The 11,467-nt window shown below is 40.9% G+C and overlaps 1 protein-coding gene and 1 long non-coding RNA gene across 6 annotated transcripts; one reads left to right on the forward strand and one right to left on the reverse strand.

Moving 5' to 3' along the window:
- Positions 1 to 1,768: 1,768 nt before the first annotated feature.
- Positions 1,769 to 9,185, reverse strand: dynlt2b (dynein light chain Tctex-type 2B). Of its 5 annotated transcripts, none has more exons than XM_021611340.3 (5): positions 8,921 to 9,185; positions 7,251 to 7,384; positions 3,348 to 3,417; positions 2,528 to 2,591; positions 1,769 to 2,429 (listed from the first exon to the last, which is right to left on the reverse strand). In XM_021611340.3, exons 1-5 carry the CDS (start codon positions 8,977 to 8,979, stop codon positions 2,382 to 2,384), a joined length of 375 nt encoding a protein of 124 aa, XP_021467015.1. In that variant the 5' UTR covers positions 8,980 to 9,185; the 3' UTR covers positions 1,769 to 2,381. The 5 variants fall into 5 exon arrangements, with proteins under 5 accessions (XP_021467015.1, XP_021466905.1, XP_021467149.1 ...); XM_021611230.3 differs by having other exon boundaries at positions 1,769 to 2,424; positions 8,921 to 9,179; XM_021611474.3 differs by lacking the exon at positions 8,921 to 9,185 and adding an exon at positions 8,347 to 8,882.
- LOC149985351 (uncharacterized) lies at positions 7,381 to 8,540 on the forward strand. Its single transcript, XR_016496320.1, has 2 exons — positions 7,381 to 8,306; positions 8,338 to 8,540. It is a non-coding gene; the product is annotated as an uncharacterized LOC149985351 (long non-coding RNA).
- Positions 9,186 to 11,467: the final 2,282 nt, after the last annotated feature.

Genomic DNA, 11,467 nt, shown 5'->3' on the forward strand with positions numbered 1-11,467 from the left:
GCCAGATAGCTAGCAACAATGACAAGAAGCTGTCCTGATTCTGGATGGCCAGATAGCTAGCAACAATGACAAGAAGCTGTCCTGATTCTGGATGGCCAGATAGCTAGCAACAATGACAAGAAACTGCCCTGATTCTGGATGGCCAGACAGCTAGCAACAATGACAAGAAGCTGTCCTGATTCTGGGTGGCCAGATAGCTAGCAACAATGACAAGAAACTGCCCTGATTCTGGGTGGCCAGATAGCTAGCAACAATGACAAGAAACTGCCCTGATTATGGATGGCCAGACAGCTAGCAACAATGACAAGAAACTGCCCTGATTCTGGTTGGCCAGACAGCTAGCAACAATGACAATAAACTGCCCTGATTCTGGATGGCCAGACAGCTAGCAACAATGACAATAAACTGCCCTGATTCTGGATGGCCAGACAGCTAGCAACAATGACAATAAACTGCCCTGATTCTGGATGGCCAGACAGCTAGCAACAATGACAAGAAGCTGTCCTGATTCTGGATGGCCAGATAGCTAGCAACAATGACAAGAAACTGCCCTGATTCTGGATGGCCAGACAGCTAGCAACAATGACAAGACACTGCCCAATGGGGATTCAGCTAGTGACATCTTGTTCTTGATAGCATGTTTTGAGGTGTTTTGACTGATGTCACATCTATGCTAATATGGCTAAAATTCCATGTATTTGAGAGACAAGTGCTCATTGTACAAATGTATTTGTTTTCAATAAGAATTGGAGACAAACTATAGTTAATATGTTGTCAACAATCTAAGCCAACACCTTCTGTTTTGCCCCATAGTTGCGCACGCATAGGTTGTGTTGCTAAACAACCAACCCGTCCGCATATGTGCCACTTTGTGTTTATACGTTTCCATTGGTGCACTTCCCACACCGGTCTTCTTTTAAGTCAGGTGTTCCAATGCATCACTCCACCACCTCATTCACAACCAACACAAATAGTTAATCTTGTAAAGAACAGGCGATAACAACCATATTTAGGATGGGTTGAAAAGAGCCCAAATACGTTACCTAATCGTTTCAAGTTTATTAGGTAAAACCACCACGAAAATGGTTCGCTCCTACAGACAGTGAGTCACGTGGCCGTGGCTTGCTGTATAAAGCAAGCAGACAGGCATTGAGGCATTCAGTTACTGTTCGATTGAACGTTAGAATGGACAAAACGAGTGACCTAAGCAACTTTGAGCGTGGGTATGATCACAGGCGCGCCGGTTCCAGTATTTCAGAAACGGCCGGTCTCATGGACTTTTCATGCAGTATCTAGGGTTTACCGAAAGATAAGAGCAACTCACCTGTGTTACTACATCGGAGACATTTAGCAGACGCGCTTCTCTAGAGCGACTTTCAGTAGTGAGTGGATAAATGTTTTGTTTTTTTCCCTATACTGGTCCCTCGTGGGAATTGAACACACAATCCTGGTCTTGCAAGCACAACGCTCTACCAACTGAGCCACACAGGACACATTTGAGTGGTGAGAGATACACAATAATTCAAAGTCGAAAGTGTACTGAGGACCCAGCTGCAAAGTACGCTAACGCTTCCAGGTAATTACCACAGAACATATTCACTGGGGAACTAGCTGGATAACCTAGCTACATAAAGTGCATGCATCTATGGCTACAAGATAGGAAGTTAACAATTGCTCATTTGTTTGTGCCTTCCTCATTAGCGAGGATGTCTGTATTAAATTGGAAAGTCAATTGCAGTACCCAATGACAAGTCAAATTGCCAATATATTTGAAATTAATTACATTTAATAAACTAATCTTGTATACAAATAGCAATAAGGGTGATGTAAAGTGACATACACTAGAAAGAAACATTGGTAGACAGCATTTAACACCATGTTACAGTTACAGTCTGCGTGTAGGTTATGCATGTTTTATTCTCAGGTTGACTTGACATTAGTATGAATAAAACAGTGCCTGTCTTGTTGTCCTCTGCAGTTATTAAGCAAGGCAACAGTCCTCTTTCTGTCAGAGTATTTAACTATAATTTGCTGCTACTTACAACAACAAAAAACACAACAGAGATTGCACAGTGCATCTTCCCCCAGGGAAAGGGCAAGTTCTCGGCTCGAATCCACAAAGAATCTCAGTGTAGAAGTTCTGATCTAGGATCTGTCCCTGTAATCCTACTCACTATGATCTAAAAAAAGGTTAAACTGATCCTGGATCATCACTTCTACTCGGAGATGCTTTGAGGATCTTTTTCTGTTTATTTGGATGTCTTATGTGGAGCACTCTCATTTCAAAAGTTCTTGTGTCAAAGTAATTATGCAATTACTGAAGTCATGAGTGCTTTTAAAATAGCAAAGCTATTGCAAAATCTTCCCATCTTCTTTTGTCCTCAGTAGAAATAACTGCCGAAAGCAGCCGCCACACAGAACAAACTGTCCTAGAGGAGGGAAAATAGTAATTATCACAGACGATTACATTTTTTTTTTTAAAACGACAATTCCTCCCTCATACCAGACTGGAAGACAAAACACTTACATTCATGAAAATGTCCTGAGCGTAGCTGTCTGTGTCAGCATCCCAGAAACACCTGGCAGCCATCCTGGTGAGACAGGAAGAAGTCATCAGATCCTTTTAATGAACTTCAATACAAAGAAAGAAGCTTTGGAAATCACAATACAACAACCACAGGGACCAACAGAATGCATTTTGACATTAAAGCCAACACTAGGTGTCATGCACGCTCCCTGATAAAAAAAAAGGTACAGGACACAAGAGTTCATAGTTCCTTACAGTCTAGTTATGTTTTTAGCCCTAAAGGGTTACACCACATACAACTACTACTAAAAGCTGTAGGGTACCTTTGTTCACTCTAGTGCTCAACAATGTTTCTATGAGGATAAGTGGGGTCCATAAGACTTGTGAACTAAAAAGATGGTCAGAGATGGTCTTGAAATTGGGCACACAAATAGTAGCTTGGGAGAAAGGAAAACAAACATCCTCTGTACATATTATCTAAATGGTATAGGAGCCAATGACACATCCTCTGTACATATTATCTAAACGGTATAGGAGCTAGTGCCACATCCTCCGTACATATTATCTAAACGGTATAGGAGCTAGTGCCACATCCTCCGTACATATTATCTAAACGGTATAGGAGACAATGACACATCCTCCGTACATATTATCTAAACGGTATAGGAGCCAATGACACATCCTCCGTACATATTATCTAAACGGTATAGGAGCTAGTGCCACATCCTCTGTACATATTATCTAAACGGTATAGGAGCCAATGACACATCCTCTGTACATATTATCTAAAAGGTATAGGAGCCAATGACACATGACTCACTTGACACCTTCTCCTCGCTGCTCTCCAATTACCACTTGTACCACCAGCTTGTATCGGTCAAAGCCCACATCTGTTATTGGAGAGAGAGAGACCATTATCATTAACCGTATTTGTTACAAGGTAAATTGAGAAAGAAAAATAACAAAATAACTGTCTGACAGCGAGATCCAGGATTCTCACCGGGTCCAAGTTCAATGTCTCAATATTTTGTGTTTTTAAATTCACCTTTATTTTGACAGGGAAGACATCTAGGTCTCAAAATCTCTTTTCCAAATGTGGAAAGGCACCAGAAAATCAACATTATTAAATGTATTTTGAAATTTGTTCCAGCAATACCGTGCATTAAAACTAAAAGCAGATTTACCTAGCTCTGTGGCGACCTTAGGAACCTCAATAGTTAACCAATCCTGTGAACAGGTTAGGCAACTCGGATGTGTATACTTCAACAACAAAGTTAGATAAGACGGAAGTTTATGAAAAAGGGCCTTGTAAAACAAAAAGGGATTCATGTAGAGATCTATGGGTTTTTAGTGAAGTCCAGCCAACCTTTCGATACAGGATACGGTGATGAGTATCAAAACCGCCGCCTCTAACAAAACGACAGGCACTATGATAGATGGCATACAGAGGTTTAAGAGTAGTAGCAGCTGCACTTCAATAAATAATATCACAATAATCAAGAACAGATAAAAAGGTTGACTGAATAATCTGCTTCCTACTGCTTAGAGAAAGACACCATCTGTTTCTGTAGAAAAAGACAACTTTTAATCTTAGCTTCTCATCCAGCTCATCGAGATATGTTTTTTATATGTGTTTATATAAATAGAGAATAGGTTCCATAAATCGACCCCTGCGGTACACCTTTATGTACTTCTAGACATAACACCATCAATCACGATGGCCTGAGTTCTGTCACTAAGATAATCATGAAACCATCAACAGGCGTCAGAGCTCTGACCTATCGAGGACAACTTATTCAATAAAATAGCCTGATAAACAGTATCAAAAGCTTTTGACAGGTCAAAAAAAAAAAGCAGAACATTTCATTTGAGTGTCTAAAACATTGACAAGTTCATTAACAACTGTGGTGGTTGCTGTAATAGTACTATGTCCAGGACTAACCCCTGACTGTAGTGGTTGTTGTTCAGGACTAAACCCTGACTGTAGTGGTTGTTGTCCAGAACTAAACCCTGACTGTAGCGGTTGTTGTCCAGGACTAAACCCTGACTGTAGCGGTTGTTGTAATAGTACTGTGTCCAGGACTAAACCCTGACTGTAGTAGTTGTTGTCCAGGACTAAACCCTGACTGTAGTGGTTGTTGTCCAGGACTAAACCCTGACTGTAGTGGTTGTTGTCCAGGACTAAACCCTGACTGTAGTGGTTGTTGTCCAGGACTAAACCCTGACTGTAGTGGTTGTTGTCCAGGACTAAACCCTGACTGTAGTGGTTGTTGTCCAGGACTAAACCCTGACTGTAGTGGTTGTTGTCCAGGACAAAACCCTGACTGTAGTGGTTGTTGTCCAGGACTAAACCCTGACTGTAGTGGTGGTTATCCAGGACTAAACCCTGACTGTAGTGGTTGTTGTCCAGGACTAAACCCTGACTGTAGTGGTTGTTGTCCAGGACTAAACCCTGATTGTAGTGGTTGTTGTCCAGGACTAAACCCTGACTGTAGTGGTTGTTGTCCAGGACTAAACCCTGACTGTAGTGGTTGTTGTCCAGGACTAAACCCTGACTGTAGTGGTTGTTGTCCAGGACTAAACCCTGACTGTAGTGGTTGTTGTAATAGTACTATGTTCAGGACTAAACCCTGACTGTAGTGGTTGTTGTCCAGGACTAAACCCTGACTGTAGTGGTTGTTGTAATAGTACTATGTTCAGGACTAAACCCTGATGGTAGTGGTTGTTGTAATAGTACTATGTCCAGGACTAAACCCTGACTGTAGTGGTTGTTGTCCAGGACTAAACCCTGACTGTAGTGGTTGTTGACCAGGACTAAACCCTGACTGTAGTGGTAGTTGTAATAGTACTATGTCCAGGACTAAACCCTGACTGTAGTGGTTGTTGACCAGGACTAAACCCTGACTGTAGTGGTTGTTGTTCAGGACTAAACCCTGACTGTAGTGGTTGTTGTCCAGGACTAAACCCTGACTGTAGTGGTTGTTGTCCAGGACTAAACCCTGACTGTAGTGGTTGTTGTCCGGGACTAAACCCTGACTGTAGTGGTTGTTGTCCAGGACTAAACCCTGACTGTAGTGGTTGTTGTAATAGTACTATGTTCAGGACTAAACCCTGATGGTAGTGGTTGTTGTAATAGTACTATGTCCAGGACTAAACCCTGACTGTAGTGGTTGTTGTCCAGGACTAAACCCTGACTGTAGTGGTTGTTGACCAGGACTAAACCCTGACTGTAGTGGTTGTTGACCAGGACTAAACCCTGACTGTAGTGGTTGTTGTAATTGTACTATGTCCAGGACTAAACCCTGACTGTAGTGGTAGTTGTAATAGTACTATGTCCAGGACTAAACCCTGACTGTAGTGGTTGTTGACCAGGACTAAACCCTGACTGTAGTGGTAGTTGTAATAGTACTATGTCCAGGACTAAACCCTGACTGTAGTGGTTGTTGACCAGGACTAAACCCTGACTGTAGTGGTTGTTGTTCAGGACTAAACCCTGACTGTAGTGGTTGTTGTCCAGGACTAAACCCTGACTGTAGTGGTTGTTGTCCAGGACTAAACCCTGACTGTAGTGGTTGTTGTCCGGGACTAAACCCTGACTGTAGTGGTTGTTGTCCAGGACTAAACCCTGACTGTAGTGGTTGTTGTCCAGGACTAAACCCTGACTGTAGTGGTTGTTGTTCAGGACTAAACCCTGACTGTGGTGGTTGTTGTCCAGGACTAAACCCTGACTGTAGTGGTTGTTGTAATAGTAGTATGTTCAGGACTAAACCCTGACTGTAGTGGTTGTTGTCCGGGACTAAACCCTGACTGTAGTGGTTGTTGTCCGGGACTAAACCCTGACTGTAGTGGTTGTTGTCCGGGACTAAACCCTGACTGTAGTGGTTGTTGTCCAGGACTAAACCCTGATTGATTTATATTCAAAATACATTACTCAGATAAACATTTTTTTAGCAAAGTTGTACATTTACCAAGGATTGTAGAATCATAGACAAGGAAGCCTTGGAATGGGGTGATATTTATTGAGATCACTACTTTCCCCGTCTTTATGGAGTGGCAGCACAAGAGATGATTTCCATACTTTTGGCATATTTCCTGATAACAATGGTCAAACTAAAATGTGTGTTATTGAGCCAACAATGGGCGCTGCACATTTAAGCAGACCAGGCCATCCAATTGGTCAGCCCCTATGTATTTTTTTGTTGTCTACTGGTAGCAAAGCATTCAGGACTTATTTTAAACTGATGCATGCTTAATATATGATTTAAGGCCAAACAACACTGCTATAAATGCAAGGTAAGAAAAGTCGTGTTTTATGTCAAACGATTTTGGACAAATCTGTCAAGACACCAACCATGAGAAAGTGTTAAACATAGTTTCTAAATCAACTCGTGAATTGTATTAAATGTAGCCATGTTTTCCCCTTATATCTTAAAGTAATGCCATAAAAAAGAAACGCGGCAGATTATTATCAATGACTTTACAGCTGTAATAAATTGTCCACTGCAGGAAATCAAGAACAAGGCCGTTAAACCACTGTTCCTAGGCCGTCATTGAAAATAAGAATGTTCTTTAACTGACTTGCATAGTTAAATAAAGGTAAAAAAAAAATTAAAAAGAGCCAAAGACACTCATTGCCATACATTTACTCATCTTATTAGGATAAGAGTTGTTTCACAACGTCACCCGCAGTTAGAGGCTTTGTAACAGCTGAGTAGTTTCTCACCCTTCAGTTTGTCCTTTATGCAATCTGCTAATGAACGGGACAGAACGCCGACCTCATCCGGATCATACTGCACCCCAGACAGTTGTTCTCTCAGGATATCATGAATGCATTCCTTCACAACAGCTGCTTTGAACCTGAAATAAAAACAAAATGATAAAGAGAGGGAAAGACAGAGAGACACACCATGCTGCCCTGCTAACTAACGTTAGCTAGCTAGATGGCCAACTAATTTTGTTTCATAGCTAGCTATTAATCTAGTCTACATAACAGTAAATTGTGCAACAAAATGTCTTGAACGTTGACTGCTGCAGCAGCATAGCTAAAGACTGTATATTATATTGGAAAGATATTTGAGTGACCGCTCTAAAAATGTGAAATATGTCCTCAAATATGGAAGGCAGGTGGGAGGCGAGATCAGGTAGGACAATTCTAGCCAATGAGAGGGCAGATACGCATGTAAACTACAGGACATAGATAGAGGAATCATCTGTGTAGCTGAGGCTATCGCCATTTTAAAGTAGTCAATTTTATTCTTATTCATTGGCTGATTGCTCCCAACTCATGAATCCCCACACAGTTGACTACTTTAACATTCCCACATTGTAATGTTTGGACACAAATGCTCTCACTGCACACATTAGGTAGGTCTCCTCAAACGGGTGGGTATAATTTGTGGAACGTTCCAACAGGAATCTGTTCCCAAAACTTCGTAGGGTACAAGTATGCAAACAAACAACGCATACAAAGTAGCATGATCAATTCAACTAGCTGACGAATAGGCATCAATTTACCACGTAGCTTATTCTTAATGTTTGTCCATAGGCTACCAGGGCAGACATTTTCCAGAATAAACGTGGTGAGTGAAAACCGTAATTAAAAAGTCGACTGCCTACCTGGTATCTTATTCTGCCGCTATACAACTTTGTATGCGTTGTTTGTTGACAACCTTGTCATTTACAACGTTTTTGGAACGTTCCACAAATGATATCCACCCTCATCAAACAACAATAACATCGATAGTCTTTTCTCCTTCCTTCCATTTACCATACGGGTCAGGTAACTTCCTTCCATTTACCATACGGGTCAGGTAACGTACACTGACCACTCCTGGGCTTGTCTGACTAATGTACTCGTCATCTATATCCAACGAGACTCCAGCTATAACTCCTTTGGCAGGCGCCCTACTGCGAAGATCAATACGTGTTGTTTCTGACGTGAACAACTTAGCCAGATCCAGCGCACGCTTCTTCTGTTCTTCATCAACACAATTAACCAGTAAACTCGGCAACTTCTAGTCACCTTGATTGAATCCACATTTCTTCAGTCCTATAACGTTATATTGCAAATGGGAGTTCCCAAATGAATCTCTTAACGCAGTGCATTGCAGTGCGACCGATCCTTGTCTTCTACCACAACTTTTGCTCGTTTTGTTCCATTCTTTGATTTCACTATTTTACATTCATTGTCACACACTTCACTTTTGGACACTTTCAGATTCAAGCAGTCGCCATTTCCTCCCAACCACTACTACCTTAACTCCTTTGAACCTCCAACGACCACCCAAATGATTTTCTTGGGCACAGTAAAACCTCTCACTTCGCCTCTTCCTCTCTACCATAGCTAACGTTAGGTAGCTAACTTTACCGCTAGCATTGAGTATGGCAACTTACTTGTGATGATAATTCGGTCTAATGAGGTAAGTATTTCCTCCGGTATCTGTTCCCTCCATTTTAACTGCGTATGTATTATGGTGCGTTGGATGGTAAAAAAAAGCTTATTTAGCAAATAATACATAACACATGGCAATGGAGATTGAGCTAAAGCCTCAAGAGGCTTGAATAAACGTTTGCTAATGTTACCATAACAACATTTCCGCTTCCGGAAGTGTAACGAACCAAGCGTAACCTTCTCAACGGTTGTTGGAAACATAAGGTCTCGTTCAAGACTTCAAATGTTGAACGGCGTTACGACAACATCTTCCAAGAGCCAATTTGAGTTCAAAATAATTAGCCCCAAATGAAAATAATTACTTAAATAATAGTATTTATATTGTAAGCGACAGTGAAGTAATGCACATTGGGAGATTTTTTTTTTTAAACAAAAAAAATAGTGATATCAATTGTATGAAACATTTTGAAAGAATTCAGTTGATATTTGCATCCAATCTTTCTTTGGTCAAACAACATATTTTCACTCAAGGTTCTTGTTATTTTTTTCACCTTCCTTCAAGTCATCTTTTCTCTCAATTTAGGATTGGTAGTCTTGATTTGGAGGAGAGGTTAGGGGGGATGGGTAATTAAGGTAATTAGGATACTGAAATAACTTGTTCTTTAGTATCTTAAACAACAAGTTTCCATCCTCTTCTTTCTATTTTTAATACAGTTATTTACCCCTCCCCCCCAACCCAAGTCCCCTTACCTTAAACCAGGTTTGTATCCTATTCACAGCCCTTCCCTTTAAATGTAAACCCTTACCCTAAACCAGGTTCATATCCTCTACCCAACCCCTCCTCCTCTTATTAGTTATTTATGTTTACTTTAATTATTTACATTTTACATCCATAAAAGTTTGTTTTAATCAAATCAAGCTTAGGAAAAAAAAAAAAAAGGAGAACTCCACCACCCTGACCCACTTGTACCTTGGCAAACCTGACCTTCACCAGACCGATACATTGAGAAGAGATTGGAAAACTCTAAACAAACAACAACACGAAGAGTTATCTATCCAAAACAGAAGCTGTATGGATAAACCACTTCTCCAATATTTTTGGCTCTATAACAAAGAACAAACATCAAAAAACATATACATGATCAAATAGAATCAACTATTAAAGACTACCAGAACTCACTGGATTCTCCAATTACATTGAATTAACTACAGGACAAAATACAAAACCCTCCAACCCAAAAAAGCCTGTGGGGTTGATGATACAGACCACAAATTACAATTGGCTATAGTTAAACTCTTCATCATCCTCAACTCTGGCATATTCTCCGATATTTGGAAGCAGAATACCTGGGTAGAGGATATGAACCTGGTTTAGGATAAGGGTACAGGTTGGGTATAGGATACAAACTTGGTTTGGAATACCTGACCATGGTGACTGACTAAAAATTAAGGAAATGTTTGACTATGGACAGACTTGCTATTGAGAAAGGCCGCCGAAAGCAGACCTGGCTCTCAAGAGAAGACAGGCTATGTGCACACTGCCCACAAAATGAGGTGGAAACTGAGCTGCACTTCCTAACCTCTATCCAAATGTATGACCATATTAGAGACACATATTTCTCTCAGATTACACATGTAACAGTATAACTTTAGTCCGTCCCCTCACCGGGCTCGAACCAGGGATCCTCTGCACACATCAACAACAGTCACGCACGATGCATCGTTACCCATCGCTCCACAAAAGCCTCAGCCCTTGCAGAGCAAGGGGAACCACTACTCAAAGCGAGTGAAGTCACCGATTGAAACGCTATTAGCGCACACCACCACTAACTAGCTAGCCATTTCACATCGGTTACACACAGAACCACAAAGAACTCGAAAACAAAACCAATTTTGATAAATTCCCATATCTATTGGGTGAAATACCACAGTGTGCCATCAGAGCAGTAAGATTTGTGACCTGTTGCCACAAGAAAAAGTCAACCAGTGAAGAACCATCACCATTGTAAATACAACCTACATTTATGTTTATTTATTTTCCCTTTGATACTATTTGCACATCAGTACAACACTGTATATAGACATAATATGACATTTGAAATGTCTTTATTATTTTGGATCTTTTGTAAGTTTAATGTTTACTGTAACATTTTTATATTGTTTATTTCACTAAGTGTTTATTATCGAGTTCACTTGCTTTGGCAATGTTAACATGTGTTTCCCATGCCCCAAAAAATCCCTTAAATTGAATAGAAATAGAAGAGGGCATGAAGCCCTGAGATGTCACTACCAGTCCCAAAGGTCGTCGTTGCTTAAAATAAGAACCGAAACGCACTCTGAGACCATCAAGACCCACGCCTCACCTCATTGGTCATTCAATAGCAAATGGGCTCTAAGCAACGCTTCCACCGCCGTGTCCAAGGATAAGCTGTCCAAAGTGGCAAAGTAGTTAGCTAGCTAGCTAGGTACTGTCGACGTAGCAGAACTAGAAAAAATTCAGCCAGTTGTGATTGACTGACAGATATCGAGCTATATACCATGCTGTATGT

Source organism: Oncorhynchus mykiss, chromosome 1 (assembly GCF_057628025.1).
Source record: "Oncorhynchus mykiss isolate SJ-2025 chromosome 1, ASM5762802v1, whole genome shotgun sequence".
NCBI lineage: Eukaryota > Metazoa > Chordata > Actinopteri > Salmoniformes > Salmonidae > Oncorhynchus > Oncorhynchus mykiss.